Genomic DNA, 21,547 nt, shown 5'->3' on the forward strand with positions numbered 1-21,547 from the left:
TTCTTTCTTGATGCAGCTTAAGGGATGGAATATCAAACATGCCCGTTGGCTGTGGGAAAGAGCAGCACGACCTTTGATGAGGATGTTGAGTTGAATAGAACCCGGACATCAGATGAAAGCAGGAAAAAAAGACAATAGGGACACAATGAATGTGTCCACGGATGGACATGCTGATCGCACAGCTGAGTAAATTGGTCTCCATCTGCAGAATGGTTTTATTTAGTGGGTCAAATGAAGAAATTAAATGCAACGTGGTCTTATTTCTATAATTTTACATTGGTTCTAAGTGCCCTGCAGGCATAATATATCTTTCAGACATATTATTATTTGGATTGACAATCACTGGTTAATTTCCAACAAACTTTCTGCAAGCCATATTGTTGCTTTCCCTGCTGCTTGGTGAAGTGTTATTTTAGTGTTTACAGACAGATTGCAAAAGATCATTCAGCTGTGGGTGGATTTCTGTGACCCTGAACATAAACTCACACTGGCAATTTATTTGACTCTCTCATTTGGAGAAAATCCTGCCGAATGTTATTATCTCTGGCTTTATAATGCAGAACTGATTTGCTTTCAGGCTCGGTACTGAAAGAGGCAGAGTTAGAGCACACAGGAGTGGAAAATCACTAATTAGAAATTGCATCGCCGCAATTTAGTTTTGTGTATGTTTTTAAATATGTACTTTTGCTTCCAGAAACATAAATATTTATGGAATATTACATTCTGCTCTGTTCGGAAATTAAGGAATTACACGGTGCTGCTTGCAGTGGCGATCTTGTGGCTCAATCAGGAGGATTCCCCATTTAAGTTTGATTCAAACTGTTTGTCTGTCTGCAGAAAAGCTTCTCAAATGTGAATATTTTCTAGTTTCCTTGGTATTTTATAGTAGTTAACTTAACATATTTTTTAGCAGTGCCTTTAGCAGTCCTTTTCTGGCACTTTGAACAAGCAATTAACTGATTAATCAAGAAAACAATCATTAGCTGCAGTATAAAGGACTAGTTGAGAAATTATGGCTGCCACTTTGGAGCGCTTAACAGTATTGAAAGGGGAGAAGGATTCATTGAAAATCTGCACTCACTGTAATGAAATACAATAACTGCTATTCAGAGTAAACTTCAAAAGATTCTTTCTGAACTTCTCATATAGTAAGTAACTTTCAGTTGAGAAGGATAGTCTATGTTCACCCCTAACAACATAATGCATCAGCTTAGTTGATTAAAAATAGCTATGGCTTTATAACAGCAGAGAAAAATTCTTAGGCAAGAGCAGAAAATGAGATTACCCCCAATATCATTTACCAGCCAGTATCAGATTAAACAGGTCCAATCTAATTTCCTTTAGAACTTCATTGCAAGTACTCCCTCCGTGACAGGTTTTTATAAATACCAACAAGTGCCCAAAGTAATTTAAAGATGGTTGTCAGGTGATAGTGTGTGCTAAAGGCAGCTGCAAAGTCCATTAAAATGCTTCATGGATGTGACTCCTGCACATATTGCACTTTGGTGTTATCACATGTTTCCTCCGGAGCACTGGGGCCAAATCCTCCCTGGAGTAAAACACTAGAGGGAAATGGCAGACATGGAGGAAGAAATGGAGGTGTTTCACTGTCTGGCGGACTTGTAATTGTTTCTATACTCTCCAAAGACCTTTTTTCTCCATGTGAGAAATAACCTAGATATGCAAATGTGCATTCCCAATTAACTGAATTCATATAATTATGCAGGAAAAATAGATTGGGTTAAAAAAGAAGTCATGCCTTGTGCTAGGTTGTCCTCCCACTCAAGCCCCCTCACTCTGCAGGCAACAGCTAAATTATGATGAGCATTAATTATCTCTGACATTTTTATGAGTGGTCTTCTGCCTTTTTAGAATCAACAAACAGTGAGTTTGTGGTTGTAATCAATACAAGAGTAGTCAATATAGTGACAAAACACATAAAAATGACGGTCTTAAATTTTTAATATAGCCTTAAACTGGTTCCCTGAGCACAATTTATGCATCATCAGCTGCACTGAAGTACTGTTTATTTAAAAGCTCTTATTAAAAATGATTTATTGACTTAAACTGACTGGGCAAGTATTCATAACAGCTGAAATACTAGTCAAAAATTTTTTATATTTATTTGTGATCAGAATCAATGATTCTTTATTTACTTTGGTTCACTCTATTACATTTTCTGAGGAAAGCTTTTTTGAAGGGGATTTCAAACATGAGAAATGAGAAATTATACGTTTGCTGATAATAATATCAAAATGTCTTCCAAGAGTCACAGTCTGCAGGAAGTGTTTATAAAATGAATGAAAAAAACCCACGAAATTATTAAAAGGATCAAAGAACTGAACTGTTCCCAGAAATGGTGACAATTTTAGCTATCTTTGGTTTATTTGACTTGTTTCTTATGAAAGTTACAGATTAATTTACTCCTCTCACTCAAGAAAGTTTCATCCTTAAACTAGAGTCTGGAGACATGTGCAAATGTTTTCATGACAAAAAATGGCATTTTATGCCTCCTTAAGTAACTTTATGCAGGTCAGGCTTTAGTTGTAAAGCAATACCAAATCATTTGTGATCAGAATCAATGATTCTTTTTGTTTTGTTTTGTTTTCCTCTATGACATTCTCTGAGGAAAGCCTCTGCTTTGTGATATGTAATATGAAGGGGATTTCAAACATGGCTGAAGGAGGATAAATAATACATTTGCTGATGATAACATCAACCATAGACTGGAGACGTGCTAATGTTTTCATCACAAAAAATTTTAAGTTTTAAGTAAATTTATGCAGGTCAAACCTTATATGTAAGTGATGCAACAGTTTGTTATATCTGTATAATTTACACAATGCATTTGCCAATTTCTCAGCAGTATTATGGGTTCAGGAGTCTGACAACTTTGAATATAACAAAACCACAACACAACACAAGTAATAATACAGCCAGTGCACTATTTTCATTACAGGAGCAGGGATTATGTGGACTTAAACCAAGACAACGTTTTGAATAAATGCATTTCTATTGGTATTCAAAGTGTTTAATATGGTGTATGCATTTTTAAAAAGCTGATAGGGCAACAACAGCAAGCAGAAGGTTGACATATTGCTTTCGCTGGAAGCAAACAAACTGCAGTACAACTGTGGCACAGTGACGCCAATTAGCTTGGTAAAACAATTAGAATATATGTAAATGCTTTGAATTAATTAATCCCATGACAGTTACACTAATTAGCTAGTAATCCCTGATTCCTATTGCTCCATATTTAAGACAAACCCACTCAGTCCAGATATGGGGACAGAAGAAACCAAAGAGTGAAATCTGTAGGAATAATTATTACTTTAAGTTGATGATTTTTTAAACTAGATCTGACTAATTAGTGGTGGTGCTTTTCTGTCAGTGCAGATGAGCATTGGCAGATGTAGTCTTCTAGGACACAGACAAACCAACAAGGAACTTGTTGATGTTAATCAAAAGATATAGACTATAATTTACAGTAATTAGAAGTAACTGAGGAAGTAATAATTATAGAGAACACAGTTCTCTAGTGGTCTGTAAATTACTTTAAAAGATAGAAATATTATCCAGTGCCACATGTTTATATTTAAGTCTGAAGAGCTTAACAGATGATGATTGATGAAAAGATTTCAGACTAAACAAACTGTCGTATGTGATGTTTTCCACATCTGTGATTTATCCCTTTGTACTTACTTCCACTCCTGGATAATTCTGGAACATTTCTTTGACTACACTTTTTTATGTTAATTTGACTGGTTCATACTCAGTCTTTCCTGCATGTAATGTGACTAGTGTGCAAAACATTTTGTCTATCCTACATTGTATGTCTTAACTGTCTTGTTATGTGTCAACAAAAATTAATGAAGCCTGTTTCCTTTTTTTGCACTGAGAATGGTGAACAAAGTCTTTCTTTTTCTGAAATATAAGATTTGAAAAAGGACACGCACACCAGGGTTTATGGGGGGGGGGCATGTTAGCAAGTTGCATAAGAAAAAGTGCCTGCAGAAAAAAAAAACTGAAGAAGGCTTGTGTTTGAAATGCTGCAAAAGAAAATAACAGCAGGAGCATTTTGAGAGTGGAGCCTAGTTTCATACTTGATTCTGAAATTATGTCAAAATACAATTGTCCAAGTAACCCATAATTTTTGACATTTTAGTTAGCTGCTTCCCCCTATTTCCAGTCTTTGTGTAATGTTGTGTATATTGCAATTCTTTTTGCACATATTGTGACTTTTTTTGCACATTCATTATTAATGATCCTGTATATTTTTTGCATTTTTGTATTAGTATTATAGTATTAATTTATTATTTTGTATACTTTTTAAAATTTTTGATCGCTTTACTTTGTCTATATTTATATTTCTATATTTACGTTCAAGTGTACTGTTAAGCACCAATACATACCAAGGCAAATTCCTCGTTTGTGAAAATGTACCTGGCAATAAACCTAATTCTGATGCTGAGCTAAGAGTGGTTTTAGTCCTCTCATCTTACTCTCAGCAAGAAAGCAAAAACAATCTCATTTCTTAGAAATATCAAAATATCACTTTAATTATAGATGGATACATGTAAACCTCTACACATATTACACATACTTACAGACATTTCTCTTTTAATGTTAGCACGATAAGCAGGTGATAAGCAGTACATATTGCTGAGTATGTCAGCTACATTTGCAGAACAGGCACAAAATTTGCTGTGTGAGTAATACAATCATCTTTACATCCCTCAAGCTACTAAAGACCCAGTCTTGCAGTGCAGGACACCCCTCAAAGTAATAACTATAACCTAGAGGGAAATAAGCAGCAAAACCAACTGAGCCAAAAACTCTCACAATACTCTTCACGTGAATTCATATTTAACCACTTTGCAAATCAGCAGCGTGAAAGCATCATAATTCAGATGCAAAACATCAACCAAAGAAAAGCACAATTATTTCTATGGAAGCTCTACACATGGGTATAGGACAGCAGAAAGATGAGAATTTGAAAATCAGCAGCCAAGAACATGTAGGCCACGAACAGATCCCTCAGACAGCATTTTAACAGCCAGCAGCATGCTCTTAGACACCCAAGCAAACAAGCACTGACTAAATAGATCCAAAACGTCAACATGAACGTCAAGGTCACATGAAGCAGGTTAGCATCTCAACGGTAACAAACTGACACAGCAAGGAAAGGAAAACTCCACTTCCAGCTTGAAATGTGTCTTTAAGGCTAAAATGTTTTCTTATGAAAAGCTGTATTAGCAGCGGTAGCAGCAAGTGGGTTAAAATCAACGGCAACTGGACTTCAGAACGAAGAAGGCTCTTGGATAAGAGGTGAAATGTCTTCGAGTATCTTCAACCAAGTCCAGTTGCCCTTGATTTTAACCCACCTTAGATAACAATGACCTGGATGACTGAGAATCAGTCAAAAGATTGGTGGTTGATCCCCGGTTTCCCCCAGCTCGCATGTGATGAGGCTTCATGTCAAAGTGTTTTTGGGCACTACATCAGTGAATGTGACATGTAGGGAGCGGTCAGAAGGGCTAGAAAGGTGCTATACGAGTACAGTCCATTTAACAAAACCAGTGTATGACACTAGCACTAAACAGCATACATAGGCTGGTGAATATAATTGAGGATTTAGTAGCTAAAGAGTCTGATATTTCCCTCAGGAGTCGGAGACCAAAGCATCAAGAGGCCAGAAACACGACTCCAAATGAATGCTAATCTTCCTCCAAGTCTGCAAGAATTGATAATGTATCATTGTTGTTTACACCACTTGGCCATCTTTTTGCAAAAAGGACATATGTGCTATAACAAGTGGACAGTGTCAGGTGATTACACATACTGCATCCATGCTTCATCCGTTGAGTTTGTTGTTCATATCAACACTTCGTACATGTAAACAGCATTATGCTATGCTCACTCTTTTCCCACTGAGACTTTCAATGTTGTTCAATGTGAGATTGGTTTCTGACTGAGCAGGAAATTGTCTTGGTGTGAGCCCAAGTGAGACAAAGTCAACTTTATTTATGAAATCATGATGAGGATTTTTCTGACTGAATTTGTTATACCAAATGTAAGGTAAATGCATTACCACTAAATGCTCAAAATGTTTTTGCTTGTCAAAAATGACTTCTAATGTCAAGGGAAATATAACTACAGCTGGAGGGAAGTGGAATCTGTTTATGAGTGGAAGAATATGGTAAATAGCACTTTGTATAAGCAAATGTTGTTTTGAAATGGCGCTGCAGGCTGTGTCAGTGTGGCATGGTGGTTAATTTAAAATTAAGCTATGTAAGATCAAAGGATAATAATAGGAAAGGAAAGGACTAGGGTGACAAGTTAGACTGAGGTGGAAGAGAGGCATACCTTCCTAAATTCACTACAAACTTTATATAAAGCCTTCCAACAGGGCAAAGCGTGGAGCTCTGACACAGAAAACAGGACAGTATACCCTCATTGTTTGGCGTCTAGCAGGGGATCAGAGTCAAGCATCTGACTCATTTTACCCAAAAGGTCTAGGGTCTTTGATTGCAGCAAATTTCCGATTAAAGGGCCCTTCATACAAGTGCTCCCAACACACTGGTTGGTGTCTGAGATGACATGTGATGCAAGGGTTTGGGGTGTGGTGTGTATAATAATGTGTGTGTATTATCGTTGGGGACGGGCAACAGACTATATTGCTTCCCTGCAGTATTTATTTTTAACTTAGTGAGGTGACAGGAGGATTGGAGGTAAGCAGCCATGGTGCCAGACATATGAAAAGGAGGGAAATCAACATGCCCTGACAAAAAACTGTCTCCGCTACTGAACACAAAGATGTTAACAGATTTGAAAATATGATACAGCCTCTCTGTGTAAATTCAAAGGGCTTCCTGGCTGCAGCAGAGCAATATTAGATGAGGTGTTGTAATTCTAAGCCACACTTCTTCATTGTTGCACTTGAAAATGCTAATGTCATTTTAAAGAAATATGAAGCCTGAGCCTGTTTTACCTTGGCCGGTCCCTAGGAGCAGTAGATGGATGGCTTCTCTCAGAGTTTCCTGGCACATGACCTTGAGTGCTTTATTAATTTCCTTATTTTTTTAGGGCAATACCTCGGGCTATTCACCTAAAAGATGAGTCAGGGGATCACTTGAGGCATAAGATCTGAAATTAAACATTTTCCAGTTAAAAAGACTTCAACAGTTCATTAACTATTTCAATTAAAAACTCTCGTTGAAGAATAATTAAATTAAAATGATCAAATTAGCCTTTGTTTTATATGTAAGCTACTCTTTTCAATTATTCAAAGGACAGTAATTATTTAAGGTATTAAGTGAAAGGAGTCTGGTGAACATCCAATCATGCCAGAATTGTTTTAGTATTACAAATGGCAATAGCTGCATCCATTCCACTCTGCTAGATTTATGCTTAAATTTAATGCCAAGTGCTTTTAAAAAGATAACTGCAGAAGAGATTATCATGCAATATAATCCTATGCTGAAGTTGAAAAGTCCCCTACACTAACTGGCATTTAACCACATGAATTAAAAGCTGTATTCATGAATATGATAAACTTATCTGGAACAGATTCTCCCTGGAAAGTGTAAATTAGAAAATGGGTTAATTTTAGGATTAAAGACATGTGGATTCACAGACATCTATAATGCCTTTCACTGGGGGAGTTCAATGACCAAAGATTCACAAGTCATGCACTGACTCATTGTGTTTTGAAATGCATCGCAATGTGTCATCTTTGGAAAGGTGTGAATAAGACTGAATATATAATCCGCATTGTGGCCGTTCAAAACGACAGAAGAAAGAGGCCAGAAAATCCTTCCCTGACTGATACATACTACAAGTGTTTATTTGATCTTATCTTTAAAAATCCAACTATAAATTGACAGTATAGCAAACGGAAGGGAAAATAGCAATTTAATTTTTTTTTTTAAAGATAGAAAAGTCATCTCTGGGTCAGATTCACCCAGTTAGTTTGCTTGTGTGAGAGGATATGGAAGAAAAAGCGTATACTGACAGTGACGTTGTCAGCAACATATCATATACTGTAGCTTTGCACTGACAATCTGACCATTTGTCTTATATCACTCTTTGGAGAAAAGAAAACAAGAGCCTCATTCTATCATTTACAGCAGCTTGAAATTCTTGGTAGATAGCAGGCTGCTAAAGTATTTCCAGTCTTGACAAGTTCACAGCGACACACAGGGTCAGAGCAATTTATCAAGATGATTGCTGTACAATAAGGACACCTCTGTCCCCTATATTATGTGCAACGCCTAAAACCCAGCCAAACGTTTCAGTGAAGATCACCTCGGTGGAATGAAAGAATGTGTGTGTCAATAATAATTTAGGTGAGGAAATACAGAAGAACAGTTTTGATTTAGAGCGGCAAACAATATAATGAATGCTGTATCAGTTATTAAAGCCTGGGGAGACACTTTTATGCATGACTACAACACTACATACCTGGTACCTACAGCTTGAGAAAGTGTGCTAATTTAAGAGGAAATGCAAAAAATCAGTTTCTCCCTAATAATTAACACAAATGCAGGGGAATATGCTTGCAAGGGAAAAGCAGGAACATGCTGTAATCCAACAGAACACAATTTCACTGCAGCCTCAATAATTACCACAGGCATGCATTACATTCCATAACATGGTCCTATTATTTTACCCCGCAGCAGCATACAGTATTGTATGTACTGTAAAACTTTGATTAATAGCACGGGCTTTTATTTGCTAAAATCACTGAATTGACCCTGCCTATATTCGGGACCACTATGAAACCGTTTGATATAGCTTCGACAGACGGCTTATGCACTTTATTTTGCAGCAACGTAACGAAAACAACAGGGTTCAGGATGAGAGAAGTGTGGCAGAAGTTAGCAGACAGAGAGCAATGGACTTCACATGACAGGATTCATAACTAGCTTTTTGGACTCAACGAGCTTCAAAGGTAATGTGAGTCGGCACTTTTTCCCCTTTTCATCTCTTGTACCATGCAGGTTACACTGGTAAATCTATAAGAATTAGACTTTGGGGCTTGCTGTTTCCGTTAAATGAACTGAACTATTGAATTGTGGAGAATCTAACCGATCTAACGATGTGTAGCATGTCCATACTGACATTGGCTATTGATATGTTTAAACATTAATATTTGTATTAACTATCTAAGCAGCTTAGAAGCAGCTAAAGCAGGCAACCCCGCAGGGTTTAAGAGGTTTTATACATCCAAAGAACAAAAACCAGACCAGGCGTGTGTTTATTTGTCAAAATGTGTTCCCACTCCAGATCATTAAATTGGGTAGGCGGCTATTTGGGATTCAGCTATAATTGAAGTTTTACGGTATTTATTCATATGCAGCACACTGTTGAAGCAGCAAGGCTTGCGGCAGTCTTTGGCATGCATACTGTACTTGAGGTCATTGTCAACCTTGAGTCAACCTTGAAAAATATTGAGCATGCAGCATGAGCTGGCAGCATCGTTCTTGCACAGGAATATCTGCTTGCTGTGTGTCCTCTGCCAACAGACTGTCAAAGGGGACCTACAGACCTCGAGCTTCACAATTTATTGAACCACTTCTTCCTTTCCTTCATCTACTGGGCCAGCGCTGCTTGCCTCAGCACATCACAGCCTAACACCTTGTCTGGCTGAACTTACTCCTGCCTCGCCAACTACTGACACATACTGATGCTGTAATTAGGTGGGGGTGGTGCAGTGCATACAGATATCATTGACTGTCAGGGACGAAGGACAGTAGAGCCTGACAATATCGACCTTGTTGGCAGAATATGAAGAATGTGTGATTCAAGTTAAAAAGGTTTATACTTGTATCTTCTATGGCACTTTATTTATTATCACCTTAAGTTTGTTGTTTGGATAAAATCCCAATGGAAAAGTCAACAAATGAAACACAACAAATACATTTACAATGGCATGTGAAATTAATAAATGTGAATGTGTGTAAAAAATTACCTATTGTAGCCAGCAGCCCAACATTACAATTACAAGGGAGTGTACCGCTCTTTTTCTGTTATTTTCTTCACAAATTAGTCAATGAACTCTCTAAAGGACCCAATAAATCGTGACAGTTTAGCTTTTACCATGTGCAACACGTTCACACTTACCCACATGTGACCTTGTGAGATCATAGAGCATGGAACAGAAGGTGCCCGAATATGGAATCTCATGTTTCTCGGTGTTTAACATTCAATCACTCATACTGCAGGCCAGACACACAAGTACACCGCTGAATTTATGTGACAGGTTTACCAGCACAGTCCCTGATCCAATACCAAAACGCATTTTTCTCACTCATTTTCCAGGACCTACAACATGAAGTTAGAGTTGCTGCCAGGGTTCAATTCTGGTAGTAATCGAAATAATTGATGACTGGCTATTTATGGGGATGAAAGCAGCCAGGCTGGACAAGGTCAATGTGCCCAGCAATGAAGAAAAAAAGACCCTCTTGCTTCTGGACAAGGGAACAGAGCAGAGGAAGTGTGACATTTGCAATTAGTGTGAATAAGGTGAGTCACAGCAGCTCAAAACAGTGTGATTTTTCCGGTGACACAGGGTTAAATGTTAAGCTTGATTAGTGCTCACGCTTCAAAAACAAGACTACACTGTGTGATATGAGCCCTTCCAGTGTTTTCATGCAAGCCTATAACACAGTGTATTTTGATCAACTTTGAAGACTAAACAGCTAAACAGCTGGAAGTGCAAGTATGTCATCTGTTTTAATAAGGCGCACTTTGCACTGAAACTTCAAGTGGGTAGCGTTAATGCCTTCATAGCCCTATAATTAGCAAAGACAGAATTTCTCAAAGCAGATTATTCAGCAGAGCTGATTTGTGCATTGGCATCACCTGTATGGGGGAACAAAGGGGGGAGGAGGGAGGGAGGGATGGGGCACCATAGATCCTCAAATGCTTTCTTTGAGCAGGGGATGATATGATGCGTGCCTATTACATATGTGCAGCAGCTGCATATTTCATGGTTAGTTACTGAAGAGCACTTACACTCTTTGAGCAGACGTTTAAAACAAATCCCATGGATTTGGAGGAGATAGTACAAGCAACCGTTAGAAAAACCCTCATCCCACCCTCCAAGACTGCTGAAGGAAAAGGAGGTGGAAGGTGTGTGATGTGACATTTACATGGCAGCCCCAGCTGTAAAGCCAAGTACAACTAACAACTTTAACAAATTAATACAAGGTGTGCTGACACAAACAGGCTTTCTTTCTTCCTATAATAGTAATGAACAAGCCTCCCATGATGCTGGCTATTGCCTGAAACCACAACTTTTTATATGGGCTATATGTATTCATGGTGTCCCTGTGATACTAAAAAGCCAGTCTACAGTCAGGGCATCAGTCCGTGCCATTATTGAAGGACAGTCAGTTACCTTCAAAGCCGCAGTCTGACATTATAAAATCTGATAGGAATCAGAATTACAGGTCTGCTGCTGGTGAATGTAATTAACTTTAAAAAGCAATATAGTTTTGTGTTAAAAATATCATCAAAACAGATTCTTAATGGATGGATGGTGTACATGGTACACATGGTGTACTATTCCTGTAAGCAGGAGACAATGATAATTTAATTCAATTAATCATCCTGGGAGATTTTCTCAGGACATTTTTCCCGGGACAAAGGAATTGTACCACGGGATATTCTGCACAAGTTGTAGGCTACATAGTTCCTGCCAATAATTTGAGAGATTTTAATAATCTTTTTTTTTTTTCCTTTTTACATACGAATTAATCACGTAAGCAGGAGATTGGAGAAGTACCATGGGGAGTTTCAAGGGGTGGTCGCAAGCAAGTATCATCCATCATAAAGCAGCAGGATCTCCTCAAGCAACCTCTGATCACTGCAGTATGAGACTAATTAGAAAGAGGGAATGTTTTCCTAGCAGCACGAACATGTGTGACGAGACAGCGGCATCGTCTTCTTCAGCGACAACAGAAGTCTGTTGCTCGCGTGAAGTGCACGTCCAAAACACACACGCACGAGTCTCCCACATGCCTAGAAAACGCAGTGGACCTGATTTGAATTGTACTCCATTCCCCCTCCCGACCGCTGCGTGGTTCATTCCAGCGCCTCTGTATCCTCGGTGCAAGGTGTTTCTGCTGCCACCAACACTGAGCCCGGCGGTTCAATCACTCCGCTGACAAGAGCAGTGAATATCGATGGAGAGGTTACAACTGAGCTGAGGTCTTCTCGTGCAGGACTGCTTTATGCCGAACTGTTAATGGGGTGAGTTATTTCCGGATATAAATCGTGGCCGCCGAGTTTTCTTCTAAAACAAGAAATACCGATTTTTTTTATTTGTTTGTTTTTAGATTGGGATTCAAGAGTAACAAGTGTCCTGATAGTCATCTAGCAGAGGCAAGCGCAGGAAAGACACCTCATGCGACATATGTGAGCCCCAAATATTTAAATGGTTGAAAGTTATTATCCTGGAGAAACACTTTTGTTAAATCTCTCAGAATGAATTTCAACAAATAATGCAAATAATGTGAATGTTTTCAGTGAGTAAGAGGGAAATGCTCTCAGTGCCTTGCTAAAGATGAAGTACCAAAGCTGCAGAATACATAACTGAATTCCCAATCACGTTAAATGTGTGCTTTATGCTTTATGCTTTCTGATTTGAATATCACCCAAGCCAGAGGGCACATCTACCTTCCATCCACTCGGCTGCAAATGTCAGTCCCCAAAGCCCCAGAGAAGCTCTCCTTGGTGAAGATTGTGTAAGAAGCATCCAACTGTTTCAGAATGAGGAGCTCTATACAAAGACAATGCCATTCACACTCTTGCTGTTTTAATCACGAGGTTGTGGGGGTGTGCTTGGGCACAAAGGTGAGATGAAATCTAGATGTAAAAGTACTTTTATACCTAAATGTGTAGCTGGCAGCCTTCGGTGCTTTGTTGTTAGAAGGGTTTTTTTATCAGTAGTTTAATTGCATCAAAAAAAAGATAATAAATTGGGAACAGCAAAAAGCAAAGATATGCAGGTCTTGCAAATTACTAGTATTTTGCTGAAAAAATTACACTCACTTTATTATGGTCTAGGTTGTGGCCAGAAATAATTGCAACAAAGAAAACTTCATTGAAAAACATGCAAAATGCATTCATCTTTTAAATATCTTTTAATGATCTTGAGAGATTGTTTTTGTTCAACGTCTTGATTTGTGCAGCATCAGGTGCGGTGTGGCTTTCTTGCAAAGGCTTGTGAAGCTCAGGAAGGATTTTAGTTATTGATTAATTAGCTGGGTATTATGAAATATATGTGGTGTGGTAATTTCTCCCCGCTGCGGCTCTGTCAAAAAGAAAAGTCTTCACACCATTTTTCGCCTGTGCCCTTAACTGCATTAAAAACTAAAAAAGTGCAGACCATATTATTAGTAATGAGATGTTAATCACCCTCTGGCCCTGTTTAATTTCTTGCAGTTAACTCAAATCCCCACAAGGCTCTGTAGCAAATATGCCCAGTGAACCAGCTGGCACTTGCCGGTGTGAAGACAGTGGCTGACCTGAATTGACACTTAACCCACACAGCATTCTAAAACACGCTCCAAAATACAGACTTAAATGTATTCAGTTGTCATCCTTTTACATCACTTAAATGCGATTCCTGTCTTCTTGTCTATCAGCGTCTCCCTCCTCCCTCCTTTCCACATATGCATTTGCATGTGTTTTTCTACATCTTTCTTCCTTGCACATCTGTCTTTCACAGAGTGAGTGACAGCCACTGTTTGAGGGATGGAACAGGCATATTTGATTGTCTATTCCCTTCAAAACGGTTGTCCAATTTCATGGCTATTAGGCTTGTTAATAGGAGCAGGGAGAAGAGAGAGCAGAGGGCCTATCGGTGTGCTTGGTTGGACCCTTTCATTAGAGGGCATGGTTTGTGATGCTGACAGACAGTGTGACATGTCACATAAATATACTAGCTGACAAGGCTCTTATTGTTATTACCCCTCAGGCCTTACTGAGGCTCAGTGATTGATAACAAGCAGATCAATCTGACACAACCCACTGGGTGTTAGACACATAAATGTAAAGCATTTTCATGAGGAACTCTATTTAATTTTCGTGCAGAAAAATTAGCGCGTCCCGTTTTGAGAAATGTTTGATTGATTTATCCATCAGATGAATGCTTCAGTAATACAGCCAATGTAATGTCATTTACAGGCCAAACAGAATATGATCCTATTGATTAAATCCTGCAATCTAGTCAGTAAGGGCAAATTATTTCAACTGAATTACATGCATTAGCTACACTCATTATGGACGCTTCCACTGCGCCCAAAAGCCTGGGAAAAACACGAGTAAGTCAACCAGATCCCCTTATTACAATGTCACAAGAGGAGACATGCAAAATGAATGGTTATATTTGATATTCAAGATGACGGGTTAAACTTCACTTTAAGACTGGTGCGGTTGATACGCTGGGTCAAGGTACAAAACTGTGATCTGTATTTTGAAAAAGTCGTGAGAATTGTTAAAGCAAGAGTAAGTCACAGGAATAGGTTAAAGCAATAGGAGTAGTTTAAACTGAGCGTTCAGAAATAAGAAGTTATGATTAATGATTAAAATTAACATCTTATGAGATTGTCAGGCACATCTGAATATGTTTTCCAAAACGATATGCGTGAAATCATTATTGACCCCAGTAATGCTGCTCAAAAATGCTGCTTCTGTGAATCAGATATGTCTTAGTTATCATAAGAATGTATTCTGGATACAAATGATGGATTTCTAATCCTTCTGTGAGTTTTTCCTTTGTAGTTAGTTTGTAGTTGTAAGTTTGTAGTTAAAATTGTCACTGAAATCATTACTTATTTCTACTGCACTTGTAATTAAGTTGGTCTATTCATTAATACCGTGTTTAACGGTTGTAAGTTGTAAAAATCAATACCAAACTTTACAACATCCCGCTGACTGACAGTATAAGGGTTTGGGATTTGAGATTCATTGTTTCTGCACTGTTGAACATCGTGTAGTGTTGACATGCTGAGCCTCTTCTGTGAATGTATTAATAGAGCTGGTATGTCAGATCTTTTCTTTTGTGAATCTGAAAAATAGATGTCCTTTGTAAAAACAGTGTATCTGTCTAGTAGACTCTCGTATATATAAAGTGAAAATAGATGCTGCTCACCGCACCACTTAAAACATATAACTCCAAAATGTTTAACAGAGGGATCTCTCTGTTGGATACAAAATTGAGATATTCCTCAATGAGTGTACAACAAAGACTCCACTTAAAACAGATCATTTTGCAACAGAAGTCCGACTTTGATGCAAATCAAAAGAAAACTGTGGGATGATGAAACTGAATATTTATGGCCCTTTCCCTGAGTACTTTTGAGCATTTTTAACAGCAGATGAAATTGCACTTGAAAGTTGTAGGCAGGTTGCTTGACAGCTGTGAAAAACTCAAGTGTGATTTACTATTGTGAGCAAATCATTAAAGTACCTCTCTTGTGAATGACACAGGGATGTACACTAGTGCATTTACGCAATGGTGCAAAGCCAGCGGAAAAAGCCAGTATCGCATCTTTAATCTTTAGCATATATTGTTGAATTTCATACAGTTTTCATAGATATGAATGGTTTTTGATTTCAGAGACTTGTAAATATAACATTAAAATAGTTTGTGCATCTTCACTCTCCCCACTGCAGAATGTATCCACTGTCTGCAGAAACTGTCTCTGAATTGTCTTGGCCCTTGGCTGCGGGGCCGTGAGCAGCAACCATGACGTATCCCAACACCAGCATACTGACAGCTAACTTCACTGGAGCTTTGGACGGTCATGACTCCGGGGGAAACATCTACCGGCCCTTTTCTGTTTTCAGCGTGCTCACTCTTACATTGCTGGCAATGCTGGTGGTGGCCACCTTTGTGTGGAACTTGCTGGTGCTGGTGACCATCCTGAGGGTGAGGACATTCCACCGGGTGCCCCACAACCTTGTGGCTTCCATGGCCATCTCCGACGTGATGGTGGCCGCCCTGGTCATGCCTCTCAGCCTTGTCCATGAGCTGAACGGCAGGCTGTGGAAACTTGGTCGCGTGTTGTGCCAGGTGTGGATCTCCTTCGATGTGCTCTGCTGCACAGCCAGCATCTGGAACGTGACGGCCATCGCGCTGGACCGCTACTGGTCCATCACCAGGCACCTGCAGTACACGCTCAAGACACGTAAAAAGATCTCCAATGTGATGATCGCACTCACATGGCTGCTGTCCTCCATCATTTCCCTGTCGCCTCTGTTTGGCTGGGGGGAGACCTACTCAGAGGGGATGAAGTGCCAGGTGAGCCAGGAGCCATCCTACACGATCTTCTCCACCTTTGGAGCATTTTACCTGCCGCTTTGTGTGGTGCTGTTTGTTTATTGGAAGATCTACAAGGCTGCCAAGTTTCGGATTGGTTCCCGCAAGACCAACACAATAACACCCATGGCTGAGGTGATTATTTATTTTCCTTTTTAAAATCCATTTTCTTAAAATAACCCCTCATTCTTATAAGTCATAATATCATTATTCTCCCCTTGTCAAGGTATTGGTTAATACATGTATTTGGACACTCCTTGAAACCAATCAGAGAATAAGCAGCTAGGCTGTGATGAACTGTACTTCAGTCAGAAAGGTTGGTTGAGAGCACTTTGTAAACCGCTCATGTACAAATAAGCTGTGTCGGCCAGCAGTTTCTTTAACAACCCTCCTATATCAAATGATGAATATTCCTCCTCTTGCAACTGGTTGATGCCCCTGACAGCAACCAACAAATATGGGTTATGCAATTATTTATTATTTTGGCTGACAAGCTGTTCAACAGTAATAAGGGAAACATAAGTATCCATTGCATGAGCATAAGGACAAATAATTAAAGCAGTCCCGCTCATCATCAGCAGCTTGTTAACGTGCGTCGACAGAAGCTAGAAGGCTATAAATACCACCACCGGTATCTTTAATGGGCCACTGCACTGTCCGGGCTGCGGCATTTCTCTAATCAGCAGACACAAAGATCTAGATCCATTCCTGTGAAAATTGAGTGCCTACTATTCATATGCCTTTATGGTGGAAAATGCAATTTGATCACCCCCCCCCCCACACACACACACACACACACACACACACACACACACCCCATTGCAGATTACACCATTTTTACTTTTAGTCATCTTAGAGCAGACATCTTTTTTTCACCTATGAAAAGCCTTCTTTCCTGAGATCTTAGAAAATGTTCACAGAAAATACACAATTTACATGCAATGTAAAGTACATGCTTTACATTGCATGTAAATTTCCCACAAGGCGGACCAATCATAGAATAAATTAGCTCTGTGTTTTATTGATTTAATAGACCTACTTTTACGTCAAGTTTTATTACACAGGCAATCACTCTTGAAGACATAGCAATTAAACGGAATATGTTTTATTTGTAATTCTGCTTTCCACAGACGGACCCACAGCTTATGGTTGTAATGTACGTGTCTCATTACCTGACCAAAGTTTATTCTCATAATTTCCCAGCGTACTTCTAAGAGTCAAGGCACAGAGCCCTGGAGAGTGCTTGCACAGTGGTGTGATGTGAGCAATGGCATCAACATCCAAGATAATAAACCCCCTGCACTCATCCATCAACAACACCCACTCAAAGACATTAAGTCAAAGACACACAAACACATGCCACCATGAATAGAGTGTATTGAAAGGTTAAGATGCAAAAATAGCTTCACACTCCAGTACAGAATGCCATAAATTGTGTAGTTTCAGAAAATGGTTAATGTCACTACAAATATGAAAACTGACTGATGTTGAAACAAAAGAACTAAATAAATTAACTTTTGTCTACACATTTTAGATTCCATAAAACCTTAACACAGTCTAGCTTCCTGACCGAATCACCTGACCTTCAACACATTAAGTACACTTGTCTTTCTCTCTTGAACACTTATACCTTTTTAACATATGAAAGAAGCAGATGAATATCTGCAGGTGTGAGACCTGACCTGACCTGCAGGACTGACTGACTTTATACTCTCAGTCTCACTAGTGAATGTGGTTCACATCCCTTCTGCTAACAGTCAATGATAAGTTAGAGCCATGAGATGATTAGCTTAGCATAAAGAGTGGGTGCAAAGGGGAAACTAGCCTGTATTTGTCCAAGTAAAAAAGATCCCCCAAACATTTGTACAAATTTGACAGCTGGATCACTTGTGCAGTCTGTGTTAATTTGCCCAAAACAACCAATGTACCCACTGTGCAAACATTAGTTTTAAGCTAGCTAGCGCCAACCATGTGTGTTAAGAGTGTGCCTGTGTGTTTTTGTGTGGCAGCTCAGCCTCTGACTGAACTCAAGAGATGCCACTGTTCCCAGCTTTTGTTCATCAACAAGTTGTACTTCTAGCACCTAACTCCCAGTGAAAAACAAAGAAAATATAACGTGTTAATTAGTGAATTTTAAAGGCTTTGGACAGAAACAGGCTAGCCTTTTCAAATGTACTTTATTTGTCACATACACATTGTGATATTCATCCTCTGCATTTAACCCATCCCTCAAGGGAGCAGTGGGCAGCCGCTGTGCAGCGCCCGGGGACCAACTCCAGATCTTATGTCAGTGTCTGGTCAAAGCACTGACTGAAGACACTCCTACACACGGTTGTTTTTTTTTGATGGTGGGGAAAACCGGAATACCCGGAGGAAACCCACGCAGACACGGGGAGAACATGCAAACTCCACACAGAAAGGCCGGGGAGACCGGGGTTTGAACCACGACCTTCTTGCTGTGAGGCTTCAGTGGTATCCACTGGACCATTATGCTAAACTAACCTAACCACTTTGCTTTAGCTTCATATCTAGCATAAAGGCATAAGAGTTGCAATCTTCTTATCTAACTCTCAGCAAGAAAGCATTTCCTAAAATATCAAACTATTCCTTTAACCTTGACCACTGTCTTTACCTGTCCTTTAACCGCATAGTTATAGTTGCTTAAATGCAACTATTAAAATATGAATTGTTCTTTCAGTCATATGGATCCTTTTGGAAGGCAGTGACAAATGACCTATTCAAACTGTTCTGGGAAACCAGATTTTGTTTTAAGTGAGCCATTTAAGGTGAGTCTCACAGTCTTGGCTTGGAGGTACATCATAACCTCATAAATGATCCGCTGTATAAAAGAGGATCTGCAGTTAAGTGCCCATTTTATCTACTGTACCATCTAGTATATAATGTTGAGGTTTGAAACCTACTTCCCAACAACCTTATGCTTTTAACCTCTCTGCTCTGCTGCAATGGATTTGCTTCATCCATCTAATCAGTTGGAGGCCCTGCTGACCCATTATTGATTCAGCTAAATTTACACCAGAGTAAAAAAGTTTCTCCCTCCGTGTGCAGGGTCGTGTTTAAATTTTGAACAGAACACACCAGTTTAGAGTGTTAGTCTCTGCACTTTACTTCCAACACATTTAGAGGCATGGTTTGTCTTTTCAAAAGCTGTGAGTTTGCTGAATGACCCGGGCGACATCTCCTGATAAACAAAAAAATAGTCAGCCTTGAGCTGTGCTAGGCAACAAATAAGAGAGGAGAAAGTCAGCAGATTAATGTTGACATTTTCTTTGTCCTTTTCCCAGCAGTGCAATATGTTTGTGAAATGGAACAAAATGGGTTGCTGGAAAAAATGCAGATTAAGATGCGGCTGTGGCTTTATGCTCTGTGTTGGGTGTGTGTGTGTGTGTGTGTGTGCGTGAAATGAAATAATACGCTTTGGCTTGTTGATCCACCTGTTGATTCACACTTATGTTCAGCAGCCTATAATTCATCTTTTGTTGAGCAGCCATAAAATGTTCCCCTCTGCAATTGCTTTTCTTTGACCGTCATTGTTCAAGATATTGCTTTTTTAATTCTAATGCTAACCAGGTTTGTCTGATTGATTAATGGATCAATGAAGTAACTGATTTATTCTCTGATTGTCTGTCTCCCAGGTAAAGGAGGAAACACAGCAGCCCCAGATGGTGTTTACTGTGCGCCACGCCACTGTGACCTTCCAGACAGATGGGGACACATGGCGCGAGCAGAAGGAGAAAAAGGCGGCTCTGATGGTAGGCATTTTGATTGGCGTGTTTGTACTTTGCTGGATCCCTTTCTTCATCACCGAGCTCATCGTCCCGCTGTGCTCCTGTGACATCCCACCCATCTGGAAGAGCATCTTCCTGTGGCTGGGCTACTCCAACTCCTTCTTTAACCCGCTCATATACACAGCCTTTAATAAGAACTACAACAATGCCCTGAGGAACCTCTTCTCCCGGCAACGCTGAGCCACTCTGTATGGTCGGCAGACACACTACACCAGCATTCACTCCGCAGTGTTACTCCTGCAGACAGAAAGGGATTAACCTGTCTGCATCCGTCACTCCATCATCCATCAGATGGATGATAACCAGAAACAATGTCTGAAAAACTGTCTTTAAAAAGGTGTCGTATTAATTTATGTTTTGTTTTGTTCATTACCAGTGCTGAGTTAACCTCACAGCTGGACTGAGACAGGGGTCTCAGCTACTGTATCTACAAAGAGAGGAATAAATTGGCTGTGTTGTTGCAGTAACGGACACAGTGCTGTCTACAAGTTGGCTTCTTTCTGCTGTTCCAGGCTCATTAGGGAGAAAGACACATTACCTCCCTCGTAAACAGTTTTCATCATCATATGTGAGACTGCTAAAAATAATTTCAAAGTAGGGCTGGAAGAAATGTTTAAGAAAAACCTTTTAGAACTGAACAAAAATAACTTATAAATAATATAAGAATAAGTATAACAAACTGTTTTTTCCCCAAAACTAAACCACAAAATGCTCATCGTACATAACATTTTGAGCTAAAATTATCTGATTATCGAGAAGAAGGATTCTAGGATCTGATAAAGTCTTCAGCCACCTCCATGTTATAGCTAGGGACACATTTATTCATGCATACTCCTAGATAAATGTACTATCTCCCCTCTGGTGCTGGATAACTACACACTAATTATCCTTGCACACCTATATACTCCCATGCCTTTTGTGAAAGAAGGAAAATAGCAGAATAAGTTGTTATCTTCATCTTCTTTGAATAGAGGCATTGTTGAGAAACAGCAAACACCAATCACTGCATCTCACTCCATTTAGTATGCCTACTATAAGATACAGAAGATATCTGGAATGATGGAAAGCTATTCAAGGCATTATCACACAATATATTCTGTAGCCAGAGAAGTCAGTAGGACATAAACTGGGAAATTAAAAATAGATATACTATGTGTTTCTTCAATGAATGGAGAAGCTAAAGTCGGGGTGGGGGCTAATGTTTACCAATACACACAACGGGCTCAGCACACAAAACATGATGTTTTCCCATTGTGGATCTTTATCAGGTTTTTATATGACTCCCCTGTTCCTGCACAAATTGCCAACAGTGTAGAAGTGAACCTTTATTTTGTTGTGTAATATACTGTAGTGTGAGGAATCAAGCATGAGAAAGTGATCCTCAGCAAATAGGTGTGTCATATGTAAG

At 39.3% G+C, this 21,547-nt stretch overlaps 1 protein-coding gene across 3 annotated transcripts; it reads left to right on the plus strand.

Moving 5' to 3' along the window:
• Positions 1-11,960: 11,960 nt before the first annotated feature.
• On the plus strand, positions 11,961-20,610 carry htr5ab (5-hydroxytryptamine (serotonin) receptor 5A, genome duplicate b). Of its 3 annotated transcripts, XM_038729454.1 has the most exons (5): positions 11,961-12,258; positions 12,345-12,423; positions 12,668-12,861; positions 15,688-16,468; positions 19,987-20,610. In XM_038729454.1, exons 4-5 carry the CDS (start codon positions 15,761-15,763, stop codon positions 20,317-20,319), a joined length of 1,041 nt encoding a protein of 346 aa, XP_038585382.1. In that variant the 5' UTR covers positions 11,961-12,258; positions 12,345-12,423; positions 12,668-12,861; positions 15,688-15,760; the 3' UTR covers positions 20,320-20,610. The 3 variants fall into 3 exon arrangements, with proteins under 3 accessions (XP_038585382.1, XP_038585393.1, XP_038585404.1); XM_038729465.1 differs by lacking the exon at positions 12,668-12,861; XM_038729476.1 differs by lacking the exons at positions 12,345-12,423; positions 12,668-12,861.
• Positions 20,611-21,547: the final 937 nt, after the last annotated feature.

Source organism: Micropterus salmoides, unplaced genomic scaffold, assembly GCF_014851395.1.
Source record: "Micropterus salmoides isolate LMB-PRFRI ecotype aquatic unplaced genomic scaffold, ASM1485139v1 Ms_hic_scaffold_1, whole genome shotgun sequence".
Lineage (NCBI taxonomy): Eukaryota > Metazoa > Chordata > Actinopteri > Centrarchiformes > Centrarchidae > Micropterus > Micropterus salmoides.